Here is a 25,087-nt window from a genome sequence, read left to right as displayed (position 1 = left end):
CTGGAGAGGTCCTAAAAGCGACTCGGGTCTTCCACACCGTCACAGGATGGCTTCTTAATACGCTCCTTAGAGGGGATCTTCGCAGATGGTTCACAGTTCTTCATGTTTAAACTGAGGTTTTAAATTCAGTTTTAGAAAGGATGCAAAGTGATTTTTTTTCTCACGTGCTCCCCGAGTGGTTGGGGGCGGCGGAAGCGCTTGCCTGTACACGAGCTTCTCCTAATGACTGTCTCCCCTCCACCCCCGGTTCTTGCAGTCCTGAGTCCCCTCCACCCCCAGAGCCTGCCTGGGAAGAGCAGCAGACCAGCGTGGTGCATCTGGCTGGGGACAGCTTCCGGGACACCCTGAAGAGGAAAAAGCACGCCTTGGTCATGTTCTACGCCCCTTGTAAGTAGCTGGGGCGCTCGCTGAGGGGCGAGGGAGAGGGGTGGGCCTGACTGAACTGAGAAGATCCCCCCAGGGACCAGGGCAGCCGCAGGCCGACTCTGGGCTGTCTGCTGTGAGCAGGTTTCATTCCAGGCCGAGGTCCTTCAGGATCCAGGTCCAGCTCTGTCAGGTTCTGTCTGCACATCAGTCCTGAAGCCCGCTGCTTCTGTCTGTGCCAGGGGCCTGCCTTGTAATTGTTCAGTCCCCTCAACTGCCTGGAAACTCCCACCCAGCCGCCTCCTCCCTCCTGTCTGCTCCCTCCATCCCTGCAGGCACTGACTTCACCTTTGAACCCTGCAACTTAGCAGCTGGGAATTCAGCCAGCCCGGTTAGGCCTCTGCTTCCCTCATCTTGCTGAGCACTCCCAGCCCAGCCTCCTTTCCCTGACCTTCCCAAGTGGCTCTGAAGCCATGGATTTGAAACGGGGGTAAAAGTACCATCATAGTCACTCAGAGGTCCTCACCGTGATCCCCACTTTAATCCAAGCCTAAGTGGAAGGAATGACACGTCTGCTAATGTTGGTGTTTGTGGTTTCAAATTTTGTGTATTCCCATTTTAAAGTTGTTCATTGATACCTAAAGGAAAGGCTCTTGGTTTTCTCACTCTTCTGTTGCCCTCTCTCTCCCCAAGGTTACAGCTCCGTATAATGGAATGGGGATAATAAAGCTGGGCTCCACAGAGAAGCAGGCAGCTCAGTCGTGTCCTAACCTCCTGCCCCTACCTCTCCAGTGTCAATAATCTGTAAAGTCTCTCCTCAGTTCTCACTGTCTGGGCAGGTCGCCTCCTGGCCCAGCCTCAGACCCCGCCCTCAGGCAGCTGACACTTCCCTCTGTTTTTGCCTTTTCTTCCGCATGTGGGCCTTGTGCCCTGTCGGTTCCTTATAGAGCTTCTTCCTGTCCTCCTCTGTCCTTAGAGTAATCCTGGAAGACTGAGTGGATTTTAAGAAGTTGTCTTCCTTCTGGGCAGAGTTGGGGGTGCAGGACTGAGACTCGGGGGATGCCTGACTTGCCCAAGCCATGGCAGCAAGTCAGTGACAGAGCCCTTCCTGCAGCCTGGGCTGGTGCTCTCCTTTAGTCACAGTCCCAATTCAGAGGGTGATTACTTTCCCGGCAGCCGGCGGGAACCTGGCCAGAGAAGTAGGAGTCCTTGACCAGCCACTGGGTGGATTTGAGAAAGTCCAGACTAAATACTTTCCCTAGAAATGCTCCCCGGGCTTCCCTGGTGGCGCAGTGGTTGGGAGTCTGCCGGCCGATGCAGGGGACGCAGGTTCGTGCCCCGGTCCGGGAGGATCCCACATGCCGCGGAGCGGCTGGGCCCGTGAGCTATGGCCGCTGAGCTTGCGCGTCCGGAGCCTGTGCTCCGCAACAGGAGAGGCCACAGCAGTGAGAGGCCCGCGTACTGCAAAAAAAAAAAAAGAAAAAGAAATGCTCCCCGCTTCCCCCCCAGACCTCAGGGGATGCTTACCCTGCTGGGGTGCTAATGACCTGCCTCAAGTAACCGCTGTGTGCTGGATGTTTTTGGGGACCCAGGATACAAGGGAAGGAGGCCTGGTCCCTGCCGGCTTCAAGGGCCTCACAGACTGCCCTGACAAAAATAACTAAACACGGTCCACACAGGGCCCCGTCACTGAGCGACTCACCTGTTGGCAGAGGGCTTGGTGCCTGGAGTCTCCCATCTCCCCTGCTGTACTTTCCTGTCCTGAGCTCTGCTCCAGGCTCCTGAGACGTGTGTGTTCATCAGTGGACAGAGGCAGGGAAAGAGGGAACTAGCTAAAGACAAAAAAAATCTTTAAAATGTTTTCAGTGATAAAAATAATATATCCTTATTTATAATTTATGTAGTATATAACATATACTTTTATATAAAGAACCTAAATACTACAGATAAAGGTAGGTATAAAGTAAAAAAGCAAACACCAACCCCCATTTCTCCTCTCCCCCCACTTCCTACCTGCCCAGTTTCTCCACAGCTCTTCCTCCTGCTGTTTCATTGTTCTCTTCTGTTCCAAGCCCCCCACATTGCTCTGAATCATGGTCTGGTCGTGGTGACTGCCCTTTTTAGGCCAGCTTGGCTGAGTCTCTAGAATTGGAATTTTCTGTCCTGTCCTTGGTCTTTGTTCCTCTTTCCCCACTCTGGGAGGCTGCTTTCATTTCCAGTTACACAGAGGTGGTACCTTTTTAAAGAGCCCAAATTAAAAAATCATGCCTGTTCTGGCCCAACTGACACATCTGGGAAACATCTTCATGCCCTTTCTAAAACAGCCTCCCCTCTAGTTATTCATCTGCCATCCTCTTTCTTTTGGATAATGAGAAAATGAGATGTACCAGAAGGCCATTAATCTGAGACCTAGATGCTTTAAATTGATGGCAGCAGGAATTTGCACTAGGCTGACAGTGACCTTTATACTTTCAGTAAGCAGAGAGGTTAGAAAGGAGAAATGAGTAGTGACACCAGATTTGGGGGGAGGGAGTAGCTTATTTCCGGCCAGCCTGATGTCTTAATGGGTGTCCGTGTGCCGCTCACAGGGGACCTCTAGGTGCCACAGGGCGCGCTTTGACGCGCTCTCAGCCAGCACGTTGTGCTCTTCACACGTTTTGAAAGCTGTATACCATCACTCCTTTGTAGTATGCTGTTTTCATGAACTTGAGCCATTCTTCCCTCTGTTGGGCCAGTGTTCTTGTAATTGCCAGTAGCACCTGCCGTGCGTTCGGCTCTGCGAGGTACTTTATCTCAGTTCTGGTATAACACGTAACCAGCCTAACTGTCTTCTCTACTCCTGTGATGGATGCTGGGAAAATCCCCTGAAGCCGCCTCCCCATCACCATCCACGCTGCTCTGGGGCCAGCTGGCCACTCTGCCAGCCAGGCCACATGGGTGGTCCCGCCCATCTCAGGAAAAGGCTCAGGTGCTAAATTCACATGTAGCTCAGCCTTAATTTGGATTCACAAAGCCCTCTGAAACGCCAGTCATTATTACCTTATTTTGAAAAGGGAAAGAGCAGATGAGCCAGGCTGTCTCGGTTCCCTCCCTGCCTGGGTTTCCCCAAGGCCATGGGAGGGCTGTTTGTCAGGAAGCTGGCTAGAGCCAGGTCTGCCCATGGGGCATCTGGCCTCTCCCACCTGTGTTTTGATCAGAATTAATCACCACAGTCAGGGAACTCCTTCCCTCAAAGCAGTGCTGTTCTCTTGGCAGTTGGGTTCAGTGTCTGGAGGGTGGTTGGGAGGGGTGGGCTTGGGGTTTAATTGGCGAGCACTGAGGGAGGGGCCAGGGAAGCGGGTCTGGGACAGAGTGACCTGCAGCTTCCTGGGCTTTCTGCTCAGTGGACGCTGCCCTGGGCTTGCTGAAACAGGAGGAGAAAGTGGTCCCACACAGGTCCCAGCCCCGGGCCTGAGACCTGTCACTGGAGCTGAAGGGGCTCAGGGCACCACATACACCTCTGTCCCGTCCAGGGTCTCCAAAACTACGGATCCTCGTCCCTGGGTTGGGAACCCAGGCCCTGAGAAACGTCAGGGACTCCTGGCAGCTTATCCTCCTCTTAGCCTGACCTTGAGTCTCCCTTTCCTGGATCTGGGGTTCGGGTGGATTGTGGAGCAGGGAGGAAGGACAGCATGAGGACCAGGGGCCTGGTTTGGCTGCTCAGTCTGGGGTGAGGGCTGCTGGGAATGTGGGAAACAGCGGCAAAGCATGAGTTGCCGGGGTCAGGCAGAGGGCCTGCTCCCAGCCCCCTACTTCCCCAACCCACTTTCTCAGTCATGAAGTGGAGAGATTTGCTACTGTCCCTGGGGCGAGAGAAGGGACCTTGTGACAGGCTCAGAGAATCCCGAGCATGCGTCCTTCTTTCTAAGCCCAAAGCTCCCACTGCACCCTGGACCAGGCTCTTATGGACCCTGAGGGCAGCCCTGTGTGGAAGGAGCTTGCAGGGAAAGACCACAGTGTCTGTCTCCCTGACCCCCAGCCTCGTGGGTGTGTGTGTGATGGGAGAGTGTGGGGTGGGAGGTCCTGGGCAGGAATGGACCTGGCGCTGGCACAGGCCTCCTGCAGAGCCCTCTTGCCAACAGCAGACGCGCAGTGGAGGGTCTGAGTGGTGGAGTTGATACGTGAACCCTGACAGTGGGGTGCGCAGGGGGTGGGAATCAGATGAACCCCAAAGTCTGTTGGGTGGAGAGAAACTCCTGGAAATGCTTCTCTGGAGGTTCCAGGCAGGGCCCCTGGCTCTGCAGCCTCCCCCACGTGTGTAACTCTCTCCTCCCTTCTCACGCAGGGTGCCCGCATTGTAAGAAGGTCATTCCACACTTTACTGCCACTGCTGATGCCTTCAAAGATGACCGAAAGGTAAGGACCCCCTTCCTCTTCATCTCTCGTCCCACCTCCAGCTTCCCCCTGCCACCAGTGCCCACACCTTCCTCCCTTCTGTTCAGGTGCCCTCCCTCCCCAGACAGGTTCTGCTGAGACCCGGGGATTCCTGGCAACCAGGACATCCTTTTCACAAGGCAGGATAGAGCAGGCTGCATTTATGCTGCAAAATCAACTAAAAGGGATACACTGAACTGTTACAGCCCTTCCTTGGAGGAGAGGGTGGTAAAGGGGTCATTTTGTTTATTCTTTAGTGTTCAAATCTTTTTATGGTAGGATTTGTAGTCATGCATTACTTGTATAATTAAAAGTACAAATAAAAAAAAATCCAACAAAAGTCAACTGGAGGCGGCCAAGGTGGAGGAGAGCACGGCCGTGTGTGCAGAGCCTCATCCCACCTAAGTGAAAGGCTCCTGCAGCTGCTGATGGATGAAGCATAAAATTAACAAGCTAGAGCTACAGATTGGATTAGAGAGCGGGGAGGGGGCCCCGGGCACATTCCCTCAGGCCGCCCCAGCAGCCAGGGCAGACTCCAAGGCTGAGGGAGTGTATGGCAGGGAGAAGACCCCGGAACTCAGACTGGTGCATCGGGGCTGCTGTTAAACTACGTGAGCTGGAAGACTCTCCAGGCCTCGAGTTCCCTTCTTCTAAAGTCAGGGTGCTGGTCTAGATGGTTTCAAAGGCTCTTCCCAGCCTGGGGCTCCATCATAGGAACCTGTCCCCTGAAAGACCCCCAAAATGCGCTCACGCACACCCAAGGCCAAAGTCCGGTGCATCTCTGCCTGCTGCCCTATTTTCCCAGGTGGAATTGTTAGGTGCAGCCAGGGCAGGTGGGATACAGATGATGAGATCACCTTGCATCAACCCTACGGTGGTGGAGATGGGATGGTGAGAGCTGTACAGGGACAGTGAGTCAGAGGAAGCCAGGGTAGGCCACGGGCATGTATGTGAAGACTTAGACTCCGAGCCCCTTCCCTGAACTTGGGGAGTCCCGTTGTCACCCAGAAGTCCTGCCTGTGCCCTTGAGGCACCCTTCACCATCAGGAGGGAATACAAGAACCAGAAAAATTTTTCTCCTTTCCCTGCCACTTGGCCTGCATTGAGAGGGGCACGGCAAGAAGGGACTTCCTGTCTTCCGTCTCCCTCACCACTCCAGCCGATTCTGCCAGCCGGGGCCTGAGCACAGTGGCTGCCTCCAGTCTGAGAGCTCCGGCACAGCCCAGGCTGCTCGTCCCTGCGGGGCTGGGTGTTGGTTGGTGTGGGGAGGCCTTTACTCCCCGGGGCCAGGACTAGACTGGCAGTCTCTCCATATCAACTCCCATCATTCTTCACCCAGAACACTTGGTGCTCTGGACACACAGGAGAGTGACAGGTGTGGGGGCTTCCTGCCCCACGAGATGCTCAGGTCTCCGCGCTCCAGGGTCTGTGAAGGGAACACATCAGTCCCAACGAGGCCAGGCTGGCCGTGCCCACGGTAGGCAGCTGAGGGCCATTCCTCCTCTTCCCTGTCCCCTCTGCTGATGCAAAGGGGTCCCATTTCCATGGTGACCCCCTCCTTCTCTGAGATACTGATATGCCTTTGCTTCATTGTCTTAACTTGGGCCAGTAATGTTGCTGACCTTTTCCTGGAGTCATTCCCCCTGTTATTCCCTCTGTCCCTCCTTCCAGCTTCCTTTATTCCAAGCCAGGCATCACTCTCACTCATTTTCAGGAACACACTTTAACTTTTCTGTCCCAGGCAGCCGGCAGGCCTGGGGTTCCTAGAGGCGGCTCTCAGTAATAGCAGGGAAGCCTTCTCTCTCTGGTCTGGGGTACTGGTGCCATGATGGCTGGGTGCTATCCTAGAACTGTCAGCTCAGAGCCTCTGGGGGATGGTTCCAGGAATGTGTCATTTTTAAGAGCTGGCTTCTGCTGGCCACAGGCTGGTGTTTGGGGACCACTGGCCTGTCCAGCCCTCTCCTTCTCCTCAAGCAGGTCAAGGCCCAGAGAGGAGCTGCGTCTCTTGCCCAGGGGCGCGCAGTGGGTCACCGGCAGCCGGAACTGGGTCTCCTGACTCCTTCCTGACACCCCGTGCTGGCACTTCTGAGCCAGAACTGCATTTTTTTTTTCCCACCCAGAATTTGGTCCCTGTTCCTTCCCCAATCAATATGCAGTTGGTTGTTCACTTCCATTTTCATAGCCAAAGTCAATATTAGCTCCTGCAGAGATTTATTTTACTGAATCAATAAAGCTGTGTGAGGCAGCCCATATTTTAACTGGGGAGCCTCCCCTTCCCAGGAGGTTACTGGGGACTTTAGCAGTTGACATGCTGCGGGGGAGAAAGGGCTGCACACTGTTAGTGTTGGAACAGAAGCATTCTGGACGTGGCCGTGGAGGACAAGGGTCTCAGGTGGAAGGCTGGTGGGTGCAGGCGGGGGTCGGGATCACCGGGCTGGCAAAGTGGGGCCTGTCTCTCCCTGTACCTCAGGGTGTCCCAGCCTGGGGGTAGGGGCTGAGGGAACAGCAATGCAGCACAGCTCCCGGCCAGGTGCAAGGTCGTCCCGGGAATGGGCTCTGGGGCAGCAGGAGCCCCTCTGTGATTGGCTGACAAGGCTCTGGCCGTGTTGCGTGTGCTGTGTATGGTCCCCCGAGTTCCATCAGAAGGGAAAGCTCCCTGAAGACAGGGACCTCATTTGTCCTTGAATCCCCCACAGTCTTGACGCCTGAAACCTCTGTAAACGTTGGCTAGATGAAGGAACCAGATGATGTATTTGATGTTTCCTGTGAGCGCCTCTTCTGCTAGTACTTTTAAAGCCTTACGTTGTGTTGTCCTCACAGTCGTTTAGTCAGCTAGGTATTATTACTCATTTTACCGATGAGGAGATTGACTCTCAGAGATGTTAAATGATTAGCCCAAAGTTACCCAGCTGGAAAGGGGCAGCATCAGAACTGAAAGAATAGGCATCGTCAGAGGTCTCCCAGATGTGGACTCAGGGCCTGGGACTCTTATGCAGGGGATTTGGGGGGAGGTGGTCTTAGGAAGCAGTTGAGGGGATGGAGGAAGGGAAGCCAGAGCAGGTGTGTTAATGAGCAAATTACCGCATGGGTAACTAGGCTCAGTCCCTGGAGACCTCAGCAGGGACAGAGCCATCCCCCTCAGAGGCGAGAAAGCCAGGGGACATGTCTGCAAGCCCCGTCCATTGTGGGCCTTACTTCTAGCTCCCTTCAGCCAAGAGTTGCAGGTGCCAGTGGCAAGTCAAGTGCTGGGCAAAGGGGACATTGCAGGGCACGACAGCCACCTACCATGGAACGAATCTAGAAGTCAGTGTACGTTTGGTGCCGTAGGTGAGTCATTGCAGGTCTTGAGTGGGTACAAAGGGGGGCAGGCGCTTCGACAGGTGAAATTGGGATAGATGCGAAGAGGTTTATTTGCTGCCTTCTTTCCAAAGAGTCTCAGTCACTTCCTGTAGAGGGGCCTGTGCTTGTCTCCCCTCTTCCTACAGAGACTGAGAGCAAGGGAGCCTTTGCAGCCAGAAGAAGCATATTGTATATGTGGCTGGCAGCTAATTCGAGGGGATTCAGAATGAGGACCCATTTTTATTTCAGTCGATTTGTAAAACTGTACACGACATTTCCCACTGCTTCCCACATTTCCCCATTTTAATGTATACAAATTAAATTCATAATTTAAACCAGATGCAGGGAGAGCAGCGGCCCGGAGCAGCGCTCATCAAACGCTTTCACAGCCTAGCAGGGGAGTGACAGCCCCTAGCCGAGGGCTGGACACAGAGGCTGCTCCATGTGCATGGTCCCCCACCCTGGAACGGCCGCTCAGCACCTGCCCCGAGAAACAACCCTGAGGACGGCCAGAGGAGGCTCTGCCTCACGTTTCTGAATAATTCAGGAGGGTCTTTGGAGGGCAAGCTGGGGTTCTCAGAAGCCTGCAGGGGCGCAGGCAAACAGCAAGTTGACCCTGCCTGAAGGAGACAGCCGCCCTTCTTTTCCAGCCACACGTTGCCTATGGGAAGGCAGGGCAAGTGCCCTCAGATTTGGCTTTTAAAGAGAAGCTGGAGAGCCAAACTTTACATAAAATCTTCTGGCTGTTTTTCTAGGTTGGCAGCTAATTCAGATTTATGTTTTTAAAATATTCTGCGTGGGCCAAATAGAACAGGACTGAGAGCCAGATAGGGACTGTGTGCAGAGTTTGCAGACTCTGCTCTAAGAAGTCTCATCATGTAGAACGTAACGTAGCCGAAGAGGTAGAAGGGGGGGCGTGAGGGCGGGTGAGGGAGGATGAGTGACTGGTAACCAGAGTGCAGGCCACAGCTCACTCTTCACTGCCTGTCAGCGCTGGAACGGTAGCCCCGCTCACCTGGGTACAGGTAAGAGACCGGTAAGCGTTGACTGTTGGCGGCCTGCAGGGCTCTCCTACCTGGAAAGGGGGCCTCCATCCAAATGGAAATAACCAGCAGCCAGAGAACTCTGTGAGACACGGCTGTTCAGTAGTTTTAAACCTCCAGCGTGGTAGTAGTTCTGCCAGGGCTCCTGCGTGGGTTCCAGCCCTCGGAGGCACCGCGCCCATTCCTCTCCCAGGCAGGTCCCAGCATGAGCTGGTCCTAGCTGGGTGCTCTTTCCTCGGGCCTTCACGCAGCTGGCTGCCTCCTCATCACTCAGGTCTCAGATCAAATGTTATCTCCTTGGAAAGGCCTCCTTGGCCATCGTGGCGAAAGCAACCCCTCTGGCCATGGTCTTATCCAAGCACCCTCTTTTGATTTCTTCAGAGCGTCCCTTGGACTTTGCAGTGATCTCACTTGTTATGTGTCTGTTAACTGCCTTCCTGCAGTAAGAATGTCAGTCGCTTGATGATGGACTTTGTCAAGGTCACCACTGTCCTCATAGCATCTAGAACAGGCTTGGCCCATGGCAGGACTTCCATCAATGCCTCCTCTCATCAGAAGCTGCTGGCCCCTCTTCTGTACTGCTTGTGGATTGCTGTTGCCTTTAATTGACCCTCTCCCCTCCTTCCCTGCTCTGTGACCCTCAACAGGAGAAAAGTTTCCCATGTCTGCTTTTTACCCTCTTTTTGGGAAAGAACAATAAATAAGGAAAAACTACCCTGCATGTGGAATTTGTTCAATGGGCAAGAATAGGCCAACGGCCAGTTAACCTCCTTCTGACCAAAAACTGTTTGCTCTACTCATGCTGAACTCTGTCCCGGTTTCTGGAATGTGCTCCCCTGGCTGGAACCTGCTTCTCCTCCGCCATCAGGCCTTGGCCCACGTGGCAAACTTTGCAGAGCGCCTCTGTGCCACTCCCTGGGCCGTCTTGGCACCCTGGACCACCTTCACACACCTCCTGTCATGCCTTGGATTCACCTCTTTATCCAACTCCCTGACCAGATGCTGAGCTCCTACTGGGGACAGAGCTTGTGTCCGGGGCCAGTAGGAGTCATTATAACAGCAGCTAACGTGTACTGACCATTAACCATGTGCCAGGTCCTGTGCCCTTTCACCTCACCTGACTTCTCTCACTCAGTCTTCATAATGTCCTGATAGTCTAGGTACTGTTATCTCCATTTTACAGACGAGACATTGAGGCACCAAGAGGCTAGGTAATTTTCCTTAAGTCTTAATATGCAGCCAAGCCAAGAGTTGCACATGGGAAACTTGACTTCAAAGCTCTTATTCTTAACCTTGGTACCACCCTGCCTCCCCCAAAAGATGTTCAGGAAATATTAGTTGATGAACGAATGAGTCCCACAGTGCCTCACAGAAAGCATCACAAAACTTGTGGTGTTTACAGATGCTTTCAAGTCATAATTTCCTTTACAGTCATCATACTCCTGATTTTAAAGGGTAGTCTGAGGCCATTCCAAGCTAAGTCCCCTAACCTCACCTGTCTGCCTGGGGAATTGAAAACAGGCACTGTCAGTCTCGGTGGAGCTCTGGGCTGGGGATGCTTTGCTTCAGCGTATCCCTGCTTTTGGGGAGGAGATCAAAAAGCAAATGATGTGGGTCTCAAGTACAGCCTGGTCCAGGCCTCAGCTCTCAGACTGGAGACCCCCGTGCTGACCCTCCCTTTCTTCGGCCCCACAGATTGCCTGCGCCGCTGTTGACTGCATCAAAGAGAAGAACCAGGACCTGTGTCAGCAGGAGGCCATCAAGGCCTACCCCACTTTCCACTACTACCACTACGGGAAGTTTGCAGAAAAGTACGACACCAATCCGACGGTGAGTTGCAGGGAGGCACCTGCCCCAAGCTCTGTCTGCTGACGGGCAGGGAAACAGCCACTGAGGAGGCTTCCTGGACAGCACAGAGGTCAGCTGCAATGCTCAGAGCTGAGAAGGCAAGGCTCTGGCCGGGTTGAAAGAAAATCTCAAGGGGTTTTCGCACAAGTCTTGGCCCCAGAACCGGGGGGTGCGGGGGTGTGGTGCGGATTCCAGGGTGCGGGACAGTTTCCTCACCCACTTTTCAGGGCTTCTCTGTAGCCAAGCAGACCCTCCCCACGTGGCCAGCCGCCACCCCCCCCATTGGCTCCCCCCTGCCCCCACCTCCACCCACTCCCCCACCCCCCGGCCTCCTCTCTGTGTCCCGAGGAGTGAGCACGCCGCAGTGTCGGTCAGGAAAGGGGAGTGAGGAGGCGGGGGGCACACGTCCGCATCAGGTTAAAGTTCCTTTTGTTTCTCTTTCCCTCCGCTACAGGAGTTGGGATTTACTAGTTTTATTCGAACACTCCGGGAGGGAGACCATGAGAGACTAGGAAAGAAGAAGGAGGAGTTGTAATTTCTGCCTCAGAGAAAGCTTTTCCATTACACTGTGAAGGATACCTGTTTTGCTGTTGTTTCTGAATTTCAACGTGTTCTGAAGATGAAGTTTTTTATAGCCGCTTACGGCCGTTTTGTACAATTTTGAAATAAAATTAAACCAGTTGTTTGGTGGTGTGGCTTATTTCCAGGGAGCCTGTTCTAACAGATAGATACCCGTGTTCTCCCTCCTTCCACGTCCTCTCCTGGGAGGTGGAGAGCCCCACGCCAGCCCAGAAGGGACTGGGGGGCAGAGGGATGAGGAGGGAGGCATGGGCTACGGGCCCCTGTCAGCCACTGGAGAGCAGGACAGCGGAATCAGACCACAAAATATCCTGTTGGAAAATGACTGATTTTGAGGGGAAACACGTTAAGATGATCAGGGAAAATGGGATTGTGAAGCTGACGGGAACCATTAGCTTTTTCTGGATCATTGCGGTTTCAGTTTTGGCGTTTTCCTGGAATGCATTTACATATTTCTCTTTCTTCGGCTATTTCTGTCTTCTCGTGCTCTCTCCATTCCCTCCCAGCTCTCCCTTTAAAGAAAAGTAAGTCTCCACTTAGGGCTGAGTGCAGCTGTCAAGCCCAGGCTGGAAGGGGCATCTCAGGTGGACTGGGGGAGGGGCCTTTGTGCAGCTGCTTGCTCGGCACTGGCTGGAAGGGACGTGTGTGGGACGTGGTGGCCTCTTCTCCGTGTGCAGATGCCGGTCTGTAAACCAGCTCCCCTCGCCCCGCCACAGGAACCTGCACATCTTCGCACTGCATTCTCATGGATAGGCGCCACCGAGGCCTCGCTCTGTCTCTGCCACGTCTCTCTCCTGACTCTTTCCCACTAGGTCTGCTTTCTGCATCCCTGCATGACTAACACCGGGCCTGTGCCCAGTGATGCTGCCAGAGCCGTGGTCCTCCTCCATAGGGAGAAGAAGGGAGTAGAACAGCTTCACTCCCCTGTCTTGACTTCGTGGTAAGCGGCAGTCCTAGCCTTGGGCTCCTCGGGGAAGTTCAGAGGTGGCATTGCCAGAGCTGCAACACTGGGCAGCACACTTTGGTGGCCTTACAGGGGAGTTGGCCTGTGGGCACAGCCCTATTTCCTGGACCGGCCCGTCCCTTGCAGCCCCTGCCTTCTTTCTGATGTGTCCCCCAGGTGGGGGGTGAGAGCCGCAGAGTTCCCCATGGCGCCCTTGATGAAGTGCCACTGCACACAGAGCTGTTAAGTGAGATCAAAGGTTTTGAAAGCCCGTGTCCCAGCTTCCCTAAGGTCAGCCTTTTCTTTTCCCTAAGCACCCACTTTTTTAAGTGGCCCCTGGTCTCCCCCCAGGTGCATGGGTATGAAAGGAGCACACGTTTAAATTCACATTTACTGAGCTCAGCTGGTGCCGTACGCTGTCAGAGCCATTTGATCCTGACGCTGAGTATCACGTACCCTCTCCCGCAAGGGGCTCATGAGGGAGTGTGTGTGCATGTAGGCACACTTAGTGGACACTTGGAGTATTTCTGGAGGAACATATTTGTGCCTCCAAACACGTTGCTGTTTTTTAACTGCATCTTTAATACCTGACAAAATCCACTTCCTGGCAGAGGACCATGGGCTCTCACATTCAAGGCACAGGGCTTTCTTTCCATCTGTTCCATAGCCTGGGTTGGCTTCTCTGTGAGGACTTGAAAGCATCCGGAAATGGCATCCTTTTCACTGTTTATATGCAGAATTTGTTAATTACGGGACCTTTGTCGGAAGGGCTAGTGTTTACCATGACTTTGGGCATGACCTGAGCGAGTTCTTCCCAGCTCTGGGCAGCTGCCTCTGCAGACAGAGCTCCCCTCCTCCACTCCCCCCGACCCCCACCCCTCAACCCTGTGCCCCAATTCTGGAGCTCTGCAGATTGGTTAGATCATGGCCCTTGGTTAGTCCCATTCCCAGTGACCTCGCTTGGTTCATTTGGGGTTCACTGATCTTCAGTGCAGACCCCGCCCTAGCCCTCACTCGAGGACCTGCCATTATCCCCTCGGTTCCCCTAGATCTTACCTCTGCAGGCTGATTTCTCTGCAAGAAGCAAGTGTAGAGTTAGGAGAGAACTGATTCCCAGTCTTCGTTCTGGTGGCTTTGGCATAACCTCAGTTTCCCCGCTTTGGGTCGTTGCTTCTGTTTCCATTCCCCATGGGTCTCCCTTACTCTGCGTCCCGCATGCCTCTCGCCCACCAGTGATTCCCCATCACCACTAACCAGAGCTCCCACAGCTGGCCCCCCAACCCTTCTCCTCTTCCCCACATGGTGCCCTCCCTTTCTAGAGACGTTTGGTTCCAGAAGCTGCTCTGTGCCAGGCACAGAAAGGTGATGCTCTGGGTTCAGGAACTGATTTGCTCCACCAGTGTAAAAAGATGTGGAATCGCATCTGGAAAGCACTGGGCCCTCTTATGTATCAGAGGTGAAGCTTGTGGCTCACGTGACTTGCCCAAATCACACAGAATGGAGGAGGGGCCAGTCCTGTTCCCAGTTAGAGTGACTGGGCATTGCTGGTCACAACTGAGCTCCCTGCCAGTATGCTCTTACTGTTTACCATTACTGTATTATGTTAAGCCTGGAAAGATGAAACTGATATCCTTGGGCTACATGTGAAAATCAAATTACTGTTACGAGCCCACCAAATATACGCCTCCCCCCAAATCCTTTATCTTAGGCCTAGAATATCCAGCACAGTGGCCATTAGCCACAGGTGGTTATTAAGTATTTGAAATGTAGCTGCTGCCACTGAGGAGTGTGTGTGTGTGTGTGTGTGTGTGTGTGTGTGCGCGCGTGTGTGTGTGCGCGCGCGCGCACGTGTGCCTTTTTGTGTTGTAAAACACACATAACATAAAATGTACCATTTTCAAGTGTATACAGTTCAGTGGCACTAAGTACGTTCATATTATTATACAACCATCATTAATATCCACCTCCAGGACTTTTTCGTCATCCCAAATTGAAACTCTGTATGCATTAAACAACAACTCCCCATACCCCCGTCCTCCCTGCCTCTGGTAACCACCATTCTACTTGCTGTCTCTATAAATTTGCCTATCCTAGGTGCCTCATATAAGTGAAAGCATGTATTTACCCTTTTGTGTCTGGTTTATTTCACTTAGCATGATGAACAAGGTTCACGTTATAGCATGTGTCAGAATTTCCTTCCTTTTAAGACTGAATAATATTCCATTCGGATACACCACATTTTGTTTATCCTTTCATCCGTCAGTGGACATTTGGGCTGTTTTTGCCTTTTGGCTATTGTGAATAATGCAGCTGTGAACAAAATTGTGCAAATCATCTGTTCGAGTCCCTGCTTTCAATTCTTTTGAAAGTGGAATTGCTGGATCATATGATAATTCTATGTCTAGTTTTTTGAGGAATCATAATACTGGCTGCACCATTTTACATTCCTACCAGTAATGCACATGGGTTCTGATTTCTCTACATCCTTGCCAAAAGTTGTTTTCTGGGTGTGTGTGTGTGTTTTAATAATAGCCATCCTAATGGATGTGAAGTGGTATCTCATTGTGGTTTTGATTTGCATTTCCTTAATGATTAATGATGAGCATATTTTCATGTGCTTTTTAGCCATATGTATATCTCCTTTGGAGAAATGTGTATTCAAGTCCTTTGTCCATTTTTGAAATGGATTGTGTGGTTCTTTTGTTGTTGTTATTGGTCCCATGTAGGAGTTCTTTATGCGTTCTGGATATCAATCCCTTATCAGATATATGATATGCAAATATTTCCTTCCATTCTGTGGGTTGTCTTTTCACTTCCTTGATAGTGTCTTTTGACGCACAAAAGTTTTTAATTTTGATGAACTCTGATATTTCTATTTTTTTCTTTTGTCTCCCGTGCTTTGGGTGTGATTTCTAACAAATCATTGCTAAATCCAATGTTGGAAGTTTTTCTCCTATGTTTTCTTCTAAGAGTTTTATAGTTTTAGGTCTTACATTTAGGGCTGTGATCCAGTTTGAGTTAAGTATAAGGTAAGGGTTCAGCTTCATTGTTTTGCATGTGGATATCCAGTTTCCCCAACACCAATTGTAGAAAAGACTGTCTTTTCTTCATTGAACAGTCTTGGCACGCTAGTCAAAAATCATCAAGCTCAGTTCCCAAAGATTTTCTTCTGTTTTTTTCCTAAAGTTTTACATTTAAATATATCCGTTTTGAATTAATTTTTATATAAGATGTGAGACTCAAGTCAGGGTTCATATTTTGACCTGTCAATGTCCAATAGCTCCAGACCATTTGTTGAAGACTGTCTTTCCTCCACTGCATTGCTTTTATATTTTTGTCAAAAATCAGTTGGCTGTACTTACAGAGGTCTATTTTGGGGTTCTCTGTTCTATTCCATTGATCTATATCTATCCCTCCACCAACACCATACAATCTTAATTACTTGTATCTATATAGTAAGCCTTGAAATCAAGTAGACTGATTTCTCCCACTACCTTTCTTTTTCAGAATTGTTTTAGCTATTGGAGTTCCTTTGCCTTTCCACATAAATTTTAGAATACTCTTATCTATATATGAATTTTTCCTGGGATTTTAACATCCTTTCAAATGATTCAGAAAAAAATATATATGTGCAAACACACACATAGATAAGGCTAAAGAGACAAAATGTAAATAACTGGTGAATCTAGGTAAAGGGCATATGTGACTTTTTACATGGGAAATTACATCAAAATAAAAAGTGCTTCTCCCCAAACCCCCACACCCCCCCAAAAATTACACGTGCCCTAAAAAGAGCATGCCCTAAATATATAAACTAAGTGACCCAATTTAGCAAAGTGGGCCTGACTTTTAACTCTCTAGGCAACCCTGCTTCCTGTCTGGCCAGGACCCAGAGTTCCTCTGTGCCCACACAGAGGGGTGCAGAAATGGGCTGATAATCTAGGTAATGTGCTTACCAGAAGCTGTCACCTCAGTGAGATCACAGGCTGACCTCGGGGGTCCACAGCACCAGCGGGAATGAGGTGGTGCCCCAGCCAGGTCTAGAGAAGGAAGGAAGTGCATGAGCTCAGGCTTTAGGAACAGACAGCAACAGAATACCCCAGAAGCAGGAGGACCCTGTGACCCTCAGCAGCCACCACGCCAGGTGCAGCCTTGAGCAGCAGGGGGCGCTAGGATCTGCAGGGCCTGGTGTGAATCTAGGTCCCTCTCTCTTGTCAGTTTCACTTTGTCCACACCTCGTGGAGAAGAGGGGCTTTGAAAGACTGGACCTTTACCTAGGGAGCCATCCTAGAGTTACCTAAAGAGAACTTTCAGTTTATTGGATCAGACTGAGGTAACCACTTCTACTAAATCAATTAATAGGAAAATACACACACACACACACACACACACACACACACACACACTTTTCTCTGTGTAAATAGGCAGAGTGTAAATATACATCTTCTACATTCCTGATAAAATGTGATGGCCAGTCCTGAACATAAGAGTCCAGGTGAGACCTGGCCAGCACAAGGGGGAGAGGACCATGAATCACTCATTCCAGATCTTATAGGCTATATCTCCATTAATGTAGTCTAAGATTACAGGCTCACTGTCAGCAAAAACCATCAAAACTTTTTCACGCTGCTCACAGAAAAGACCAATCCTTGATAATTAATTTTCATTGAATATTTTTCTTTACTTATTTTCAAGGTAATATATGTTATAAGAAACTTTGAAAAATGCAGAAAAGCCTGCAAAAGAAATTTTAAATCATTCTTAGCCCTGCTACTCATCAGTTACTATTGATTAGCGTATCATCTTCCAATTATTTTTAAAAATCACACACAAGTAAAATCTCTTAGTATTTTATAACTTAAAAAATTTACAAAATGTATAAACACTCTCCCGTATCATTTCCTGTCATTATCCTTTCTCCACATAATTTTTAAGACCATACAGCAGAGTTTCTCAACTATTTCTGGGCCCTATTGACATTTTGGAACAGATAATTCTTTGTTGTGGGGAACTTTTCTACACACTATAGAATTTTTAGCAGTATCTCTGGTCTCTACCCGCTAAATGCCAGCAGCATCTCCCCTTCCCCACAGGTTGTGACAACCAAAAATATCTCCAGACTTTGCCAAATGTCCCATGGGAGCAAAATTATCCCCAACTGAGAATCACTGCTTTATAGTACTTTATCCTATGTAACTACTATCCTTTACTTATAAATTCATACCATTAGATATATATGTTATATATAGTTATTCTCTATCATAAATAACGCTGGGATGGCCAGCTCTGGTTTTGTTATTTTATGCATCTTACACATTTTCAAAAGTGGCTTTCTGGGTCAAAGAATATACTTGTTTTTAAGGCCTGTTTTTTTAAGGTCAATGATATATATTGTCAATTTTCCTTCATCAGTGTACCTATTTATACTCTTACCAAGAGTTTATGAAGTAACCTGTTTTCCTAACCCTTGCTAGCTCTGGGATGTATATTTTTGTAAAGATCTTGGCACATTTTATTTTTGATATACAGTTGACCCTTTGACAACACGGATTTGAACTTTGCACGTCCACTTATATCTGGATTTTTTTCAGTAGTAAATACTATAATACTACACAATTGATCCACGGTCCCTTGAATCCATGGCTACAGAACCATGGATACAGAGGATTGGAGAATGTGGGGGGCCAATTCTACGTTACACGCTATTTTCAACCATGCAAAAGATCGGTGCCCCTAACCCCCAAGTAATTATAAAACACAGTTATTCTAGTTACCTTTTATCTTGAAAATTCTTTGTTTTAGCCTGCCAGGATGTTTTAGATTGGGTTTCTGTCTCTGACAAGTTTTCCGTCTTTAACTTCATGTCCCTTGCAAATTTAATGAGAATTAAAACATTGCAAAAGATAGAGTGTAACCTAGACTCCTGTATCAGGCCAATAGAAATTTCCTGTCAGTCTACTAGTTCAGCTTCCCTAGGCACAGTCATTCCACAAGTTCCTCACTTGTCCCAGCATCTAACTCATATTTTCCAGCCTTTCCTAAAAGATACAGTGGAAGATATTGTCAGATGTTTTGTTGAGGTCTGGATATACTGTGTCTACCACATTCCTCTGATGAACCAATCTAATAACCCTGTGAAAAAATAATAATCCTTTACCTGTGCACAGCCCCTTACAGTTGGGAATCATTTCTAGGACCCTTTCATACAATGCTCACACAACTCCATGATGTTGCGATGAGGAGGCCAAGGCTCTGGGAGTTTAGGTAACTCATGAAAGTTGACAGAGGTGGTAAGTAGCGGAGCTCAGATGCAATGCAGTTTTCCTTCCTTACTTCCAAGACCAACAAAACTTTCTGTTGGTGATGCTTGCTTCTAGTAATTATTGCTTCCTTTCCAAGCCCCACTAGTCAGTATTGAGCTACCCAGCATAATGCCAGCTCAGTAAGTCTTCCCTTTCCTGGCCTATGACTTAGACATGTCTCACATTCTTTCAGGACCCTGAGGGGAGATTTGTCTGGGTCAAAAAAATCTGAAATTATTGAGAGCATGCAAGTGCTTTTCTTCAAACTGTTAACCAGTGTTGATTTTTTACAGTTTTTAAAATTCTATATATCTTCTCTATAAAACTAAATAAACTAATACCTAAATACATATTAAATATATATTATATATTTCTATTATATATAAAATATGTATTTAGTTATTAACTTAGTGTATATATATCTACATGTGTATCTTTCTCTATATATATAGAGAGAGAGAATATAAATGGAGAGAGAGGAGAGAGAAACTGTCTCACCTTATTGCCCTCCAGTTTCATGCCCCAGAAATAACTTCTGTTAAGTGTCGTGTGTATCCTGCCAAGCATTTTGTCTGGGGCTTTTTTTTTTTTTTTTTTTGGTTCATAAACAAACATGTAGTGTGCTTTTTTTTTTTAATATATATTTATTTGGCTGTGCCGGGTCTTTGTTGCGGCACGTGGGATTTTTGGTGCCGAATACAGGATTTTTAGTTGCAGCATGCAGGACCTTTAGTTGCAGCATGAAGGATCTAGTTCCCTGACCAAGGATGGAATCCGGGTCCCCTGCCTTGGGAGCGTGGAGTCTTAACCACTGGGCCACCGGGAAAGTCCCTGTAGTGTGCTTTTTATGTGTGTGTATGTATGTGTGTACATGTATATGTGTATGTGTATATAGATATATAGATTCAGAAAATTCTTTTCTACTCCAAGATCATATATATATATATATATTTACTGGTGCTTTTCTGGTATCTAAAAATATACCTCTAATTTATTTTGTTATAAGGAGTGAGGTAGGAATCCAGCGTTTTGTTTTTCAAAATAGCTAACCACTTGCCCCATCATCATTTTGATTAATTTACCTTTTCCCCACTGAAATGCCACTTTTATCATATGGTAAATTTCAAAATGTGTTCAGATGCCTTACTTTTCTGCCCTGTTCCACTAATCTATCTATTCCTATTTTATTTTATTTTTAAACCCCATTTTAATTACTTACTTTTTAAATAGAATTTTCTTAGCTGTTTTGGCTTTTTTTTTTCTTTTCAGTTAAAATTTCTATCTTGGATCTCAGTTCTTTCTAACCAAAGAGGATCCTATTTTATTCAGTGATCATGTTCTTTGACAGAGTAAACAGAAATAAAAAGTTGTGGAGTTTCACTTTCTTTTCTCATCCATCAAAATTATGCAGTTGGCTCCAAACAGTGAGCCCAGATGTCCCTCCCTGAACCTCTTACTCTAGACTTAATTAAAACAGCCCTTTCTGTTGTCATAGCTTTTTTTTTTTTTAACATCTTTATTGGAGTATAATTGCTTTACAATGGTGTGTTAGTTTCTGCTTTATAACAAAGTGAATCAGCTGTACATATACGTATATCCCCATATCTCCTCCATGTTGCGCCTCCCTCCCTCCCACCCTCCCTATCCCACCCCTCTAGGTGGTCACAAAGCACGGAGCTGATCTCCCTGTGCCATGCGGCTGCTTCCCACTAGCTATCTAACTTACGTTTGGTAGTGTATATACGTCCATGCCTCTCTCTCGCTTTGTCATAGCTTTTTGTTGCGAGCCTCAGTAGCTAGGCTTTCCAGGAACTCTCCTCAAGGCCTCTTACTGGTGCCCTCCTTACTCCCTACGCTTTGTGATCTGTGCTCCTCCGCCACTGGATTCTTTTATGTAGATCCTCCTTTTCACTGAACCACTTCCAGCAATAAAGTCGCAGTCCCTGTGAGAATGTCCTCATCCTCTTGGCCCACATCTCTGACTCTGAGTATTTAGCTGAGAGGGAGGGCATCCTTTCTATGACAGTTAGCTTCACAGCCTGAGCTGAGAGTGGTGCCCCACAGACCCCAGATACCCTCCTATGTCAAGCCCTAAGTACCTCATGATGAGGAAGAGGAAGGAACAGGTGACATCAGCATGTTGTCACTGGAAACTGGTAACCCCAGGGGCTGAGTTCCCTGCAGTCACCAGTATTGTCTGCTACTTTGCTCCTTGGGAGCAGGAGAGATCACATTCCTGCCCATCTTTTTCCAGGTGCAACGGTTCTCAATCCTGGCTCCGTGATTAACCACCTGGGGAACTTGACAAGCTATCAGAGCCAGCGCCCCGCCCCCAAAACAACTGAACCTGAGTGTCTGGGGATGGGGTCCTGGCACTGATATGTTTCAAAAGATCTCCAGGTTGTTCTGAACTGCAGCCGGAGTTCAGAAACGGTGGGCTGAGTACGGCAGGCTTCACCAGAGTGCGGTGCTTACTTGTATATATGGAACCAAGGCTGGGAAAATGGAAAAATGAAGGGAAAGACGTTTTTCCAACAACATTATCCTCCGAAAGGTTGGTAATTTTGCATTATGATTAAGTAATTAAGTTGCTTTTCATCTATTGCTACCTTTAACTCTCCTGAAAATTGTTTCTAAAAATCATTCGCTAGGGAGCTGTATATGTAAATCCATCCACATTATCGTTGCAATACAGGATCTATGCAGCTGAAATAATCTTGGCTCTAATACTCAAAAGGCAGCAAAGTAAGTGACAGTAATAATACCCCCCTCTACTTTTCCAGACCACAGAATAAGCAGCACGTGTGGAACATGGCGTTTCAAACGCTGCCACATCACTGAGTGTTCTGCGTGGCATCCGGGGTGGGAGCGTGCCGAGTAAATGTCTCCTCTTACAGGACGTTAGAACCTCAGCAGACACAGACTTTAATTCCTTCATCATCTGACTGCTTTAAAACCTTCCACTTTCTGCAGCGTGGAAACAAATTGGTCTGGGTTTCAAAATTCTTCTGTCAAGAAATAAACGAACCCGTGAAGGCATAGAGGGGCTTATCTGAGTGCAAGCAGACCCTGGGTTTTCAGAAGACTTTGACATGTTAAAAAAAAAAAAAAAGAGGTGTCTGAAGAAGGTAAATTGCTGATAGCAATAGCTCAGAGAATGAACTAGAGTAAACCAAGCTCCATCAGCCAGGGTGATACATGAGGTGGCGGTAGAATCTGGGCACATAACTTTTGCTATATGTGTATTCAACCCATCCTCTTGTTTCCAGCATCACTTTCAGATGTACTTGGGGCTCCAAATCCTTTTTGCCACGCCCCTGCAGCTAGTGGGATCTTTGTTCCCTAACCAGGGATCGAACCCGGGCCATGGCAGTGAAAGTGCCGTGTCCTAACCACTGGACCTCCAGGGAATTCCTGACCCAAATCTTAAACCTGCCCAGAATTATGTAATGTGAATCTGCTTCTGGGCTTTTCCACTGTCAGACTGGGCTTCTGATCTGCTGAACCAGTGACCACCCATCAGTATGGTGGAGTCTAAGGACTGACACCCAACATCATTCTCCCTTTAAGAGTTATGTCTGCCAGCCCCCATCGCAGAGAGCACTGCCAGCCACAGATTCGCGATTTGTGAGCACTGATGCCTATTCTATTTAGGGGCCCTCTTTAAGAAAAAGAATACAAAATTTGGGATAAAGGCAGAAATTTATTTAGAATGGAAAGGAGAGGGACTTCCCTGGCGGTCCAGTGGTTGAGACTTTGCCTTCCAATGCAGGCGGTGCATGTTTGATCCTTGGTCGGGGAGCTAAGATCCCACATGCCTCATGGGCAAAAAAGCAAAACACAAAACAGAAGCAATATTATAACACATTCAATAAAGACTTTAAAAATGGTCCACGTCAAAAAATCTTTTTAAAAAAAAGGAGAAATTTCAAGTTAAACACTTAAGCGGAAATCCACTACAAACAACACAAAATCCAGAAAAAATATATTGTATTTTTAAAATTTGTTTCTTTTAGATGTCTGCTCAGTTATCATCTCCTTGGGCGCCCCTCCTTCTCTCACCATCCCATACAAAGGAGCCAACACCCTTTACATTGTTCTCCATCCCCTCGCTCTGCTTTCTTTTTCTCTAGCACCTGTCCCTCAGGATGTCATATCTCTTCTTATTTGTTTGCTTATTGTCTTTCTTCCTCACTAGAAAGTAAGCTGTATGAAAGTGAAGGCATTTTCCGTCTCCTTCTCTATATTTCCCAACACCCAGCACTTACTAAGTGCTCGATAAATGTTTGTTGAGGAAATGTTGAAAATTTTTACACAAAATTCAATATTTTATAAAATAAATGTAGAGTATGATCCAGCTTTTGTAACAATATGCATAGGAATAAAGACCAGAAATAAACAGATCAAAATGTTAAAAGTGATTATCTCTGAGTGATTTTCATTTTCTTCATCTTGCTTTTATAGATATTCCAATTTCTTTTCAATGAGGTATTACACATCTTAGATAAATTAGAGGTGACATGCTTGTGATGAAATATGAAGTGAGAAAAGTTAGATACAAAATGTATCTAATAAGATCCTGATTTAAGTTTGTTTTTTTGCGGTACACGGGCCTCTCACTGTTGTGGCCTCTCCCGCTGCGGAGCACAGGCTCCGAACACGCAGGCCCAGCGGCCGTGGCTCACGGGCCCAGCTGCTCCGCGGCATGTGGGATCTTCCCGGACCAGGGCACGAACCCGTGTCCCCTGCATCGGCAGGTGGACTCTCAACCACTGCGCCACCAGGGAAGCCCTGTTTTGTTTTTTTTAATGAAAAGAAGACAAAAGACATACAGGAATGAGTTAATAGTAGTTACCTCTTGGAATAACTGGTGGTTTTCAATTCTTCCTACAGTTTCTGTTTTTGCAGTCTTTGTAATGGGCATGAATTACTGTGATACTCTATGAAAATTAGGACAACAAATATTAATATAAAAAAGAATAGGAGTTATGAAAAATGAGATAACTAGAGACACAGCTAGATATTTGGTGGTGTTCAAAGAAAGGGCAGGGCAAGACAAAAGGAGGGGCACCCAGAAGGAGGGAATAAAGTGGGAATACGGACCTGGATTAGATAAAGTTAAAAGAGTAATAGGGAAAGAAAGAAGGAACCAACCACAGGGAGGGATGAAAATAACAATGGAGGAGGAGAAGTGGAACAGAAAAATGCCCTCGTTTTGATTCAAATAAGTGCCCACCCTCAGAGCTTCCTAAATTTCTAAAAAATCCAAAGTTAAGTGGTAAGTAAATGGATATCATTTTGTAAACATTTTTTTTTAATTTCTTTTTGGCTGCATTGGGTCTTTGTTGCTGCCCACAGGCTTTCTCTAGTTGCTATGAGTGGGGGCTTCTCGTTGCTGTGGCTTCTCTCGTTGCGGAGCACAGGCTCTAGGCACGCAGGCTTCAGTAGTTGTGGCACAAGGGCTCAGTAGTTGTGGCTCGCAGGCTGTAGAGCACAGGCTCAGTTGTGGCACACGGGTTTATTTGCTCTGCCGCATGTGGGATCTTTCTGGAACAGGGCTCGAACCCGCGTCCCCTGCATTGGCAGGCGGATTCTTAACCACTGTGCCACGATGGAAGCCCCATTTTGTAAACTTTTGAGAGGCTCTTTTAAAAAGCAGTGAAGAAAAAATGTGTTCTGAAATTGCTAAAATGCCTTCTTAACTTCGTTTTTTCAAGATAGACATCTGAATCCGGATATTCATGACTTGACTTAATTGTGCATTAATTTCAGGTGGCAATGATTGACCATAACTGCAAGTAACTGGACAAATTCTTGTGGTCTCCAAGGACTACCTGAGTAATGGAATCATAATGATAATTAGGATGTGGTGAATCCACCTTCTCGCTAAGAAATAGAATGCCAAATAGAAGTAGTTAGTATTCATTGAAAGCAGTGTGTGAATAATCAGATAAAAGTACTTAGTGAAGGCACAAAAACACTTAGTGAAAATCCTTTAACATTTATTCTGTAGCACAATACACAATAAAATAAAATGTGGGTTAATTTTTAAATTCATAGCTTATCTAAAGGAACTCCTTGGGACTTATTGGCTATATTTAAAATTACTTTAAAGAGAGAAATAGAGGCCATATTACAAAATGGAAAGAATCCAAAGCTCCTTTTTACTAGAATACACATTGATATGTAAAAGTGCTTTTAATTGGAGATAATTAAAATAATAAGCTATATTTAAAATCATACTAAAAGATGTCTAC

The 25,087-nt window shown here is 47.8% G+C and overlaps 1 protein-coding gene across 1 annotated transcript in view; it reads left to right on the top strand.

Moving 5' to 3' along the window:
- The window catches only part of PDIA5 (protein disulfide isomerase family A member 5), a 92,770-nt gene extending 81,080 nt beyond the window's left edge, over positions 1-11,690 (top strand). Inside the window, exons 14-17 of the mRNA XM_032631033.1 lie at positions 257-387; positions 4,688-4,758; positions 10,854-10,988; positions 11,461-11,690. Coding sequence (XP_032486924.1) covers positions 257-387; positions 4,688-4,758; positions 10,854-10,988; positions 11,461-11,541 — 418 coding nt within the window. The 3' untranslated portion in view covers positions 11,542-11,690. The remainder of the gene's footprint in view (positions 1-256; positions 388-4,687; positions 4,759-10,853; positions 10,989-11,460) is intronic.
- The last annotated feature ends 13,397 nt before the right edge of the window (positions 11,691-25,087 follow it).

The sequence above is a fragment of the Phocoena sinus genome, chromosome 4 (assembly GCF_008692025.1).
Source record: "Phocoena sinus isolate mPhoSin1 chromosome 4, mPhoSin1.pri, whole genome shotgun sequence".
Lineage (NCBI taxonomy): Eukaryota > Metazoa > Chordata > Mammalia > Artiodactyla > Phocoenidae > Phocoena > Phocoena sinus.
The sequence above is the reverse complement of the archived record's forward strand: the minus strand, read 5'-3'. Positions and strand labels throughout refer to the sequence as shown.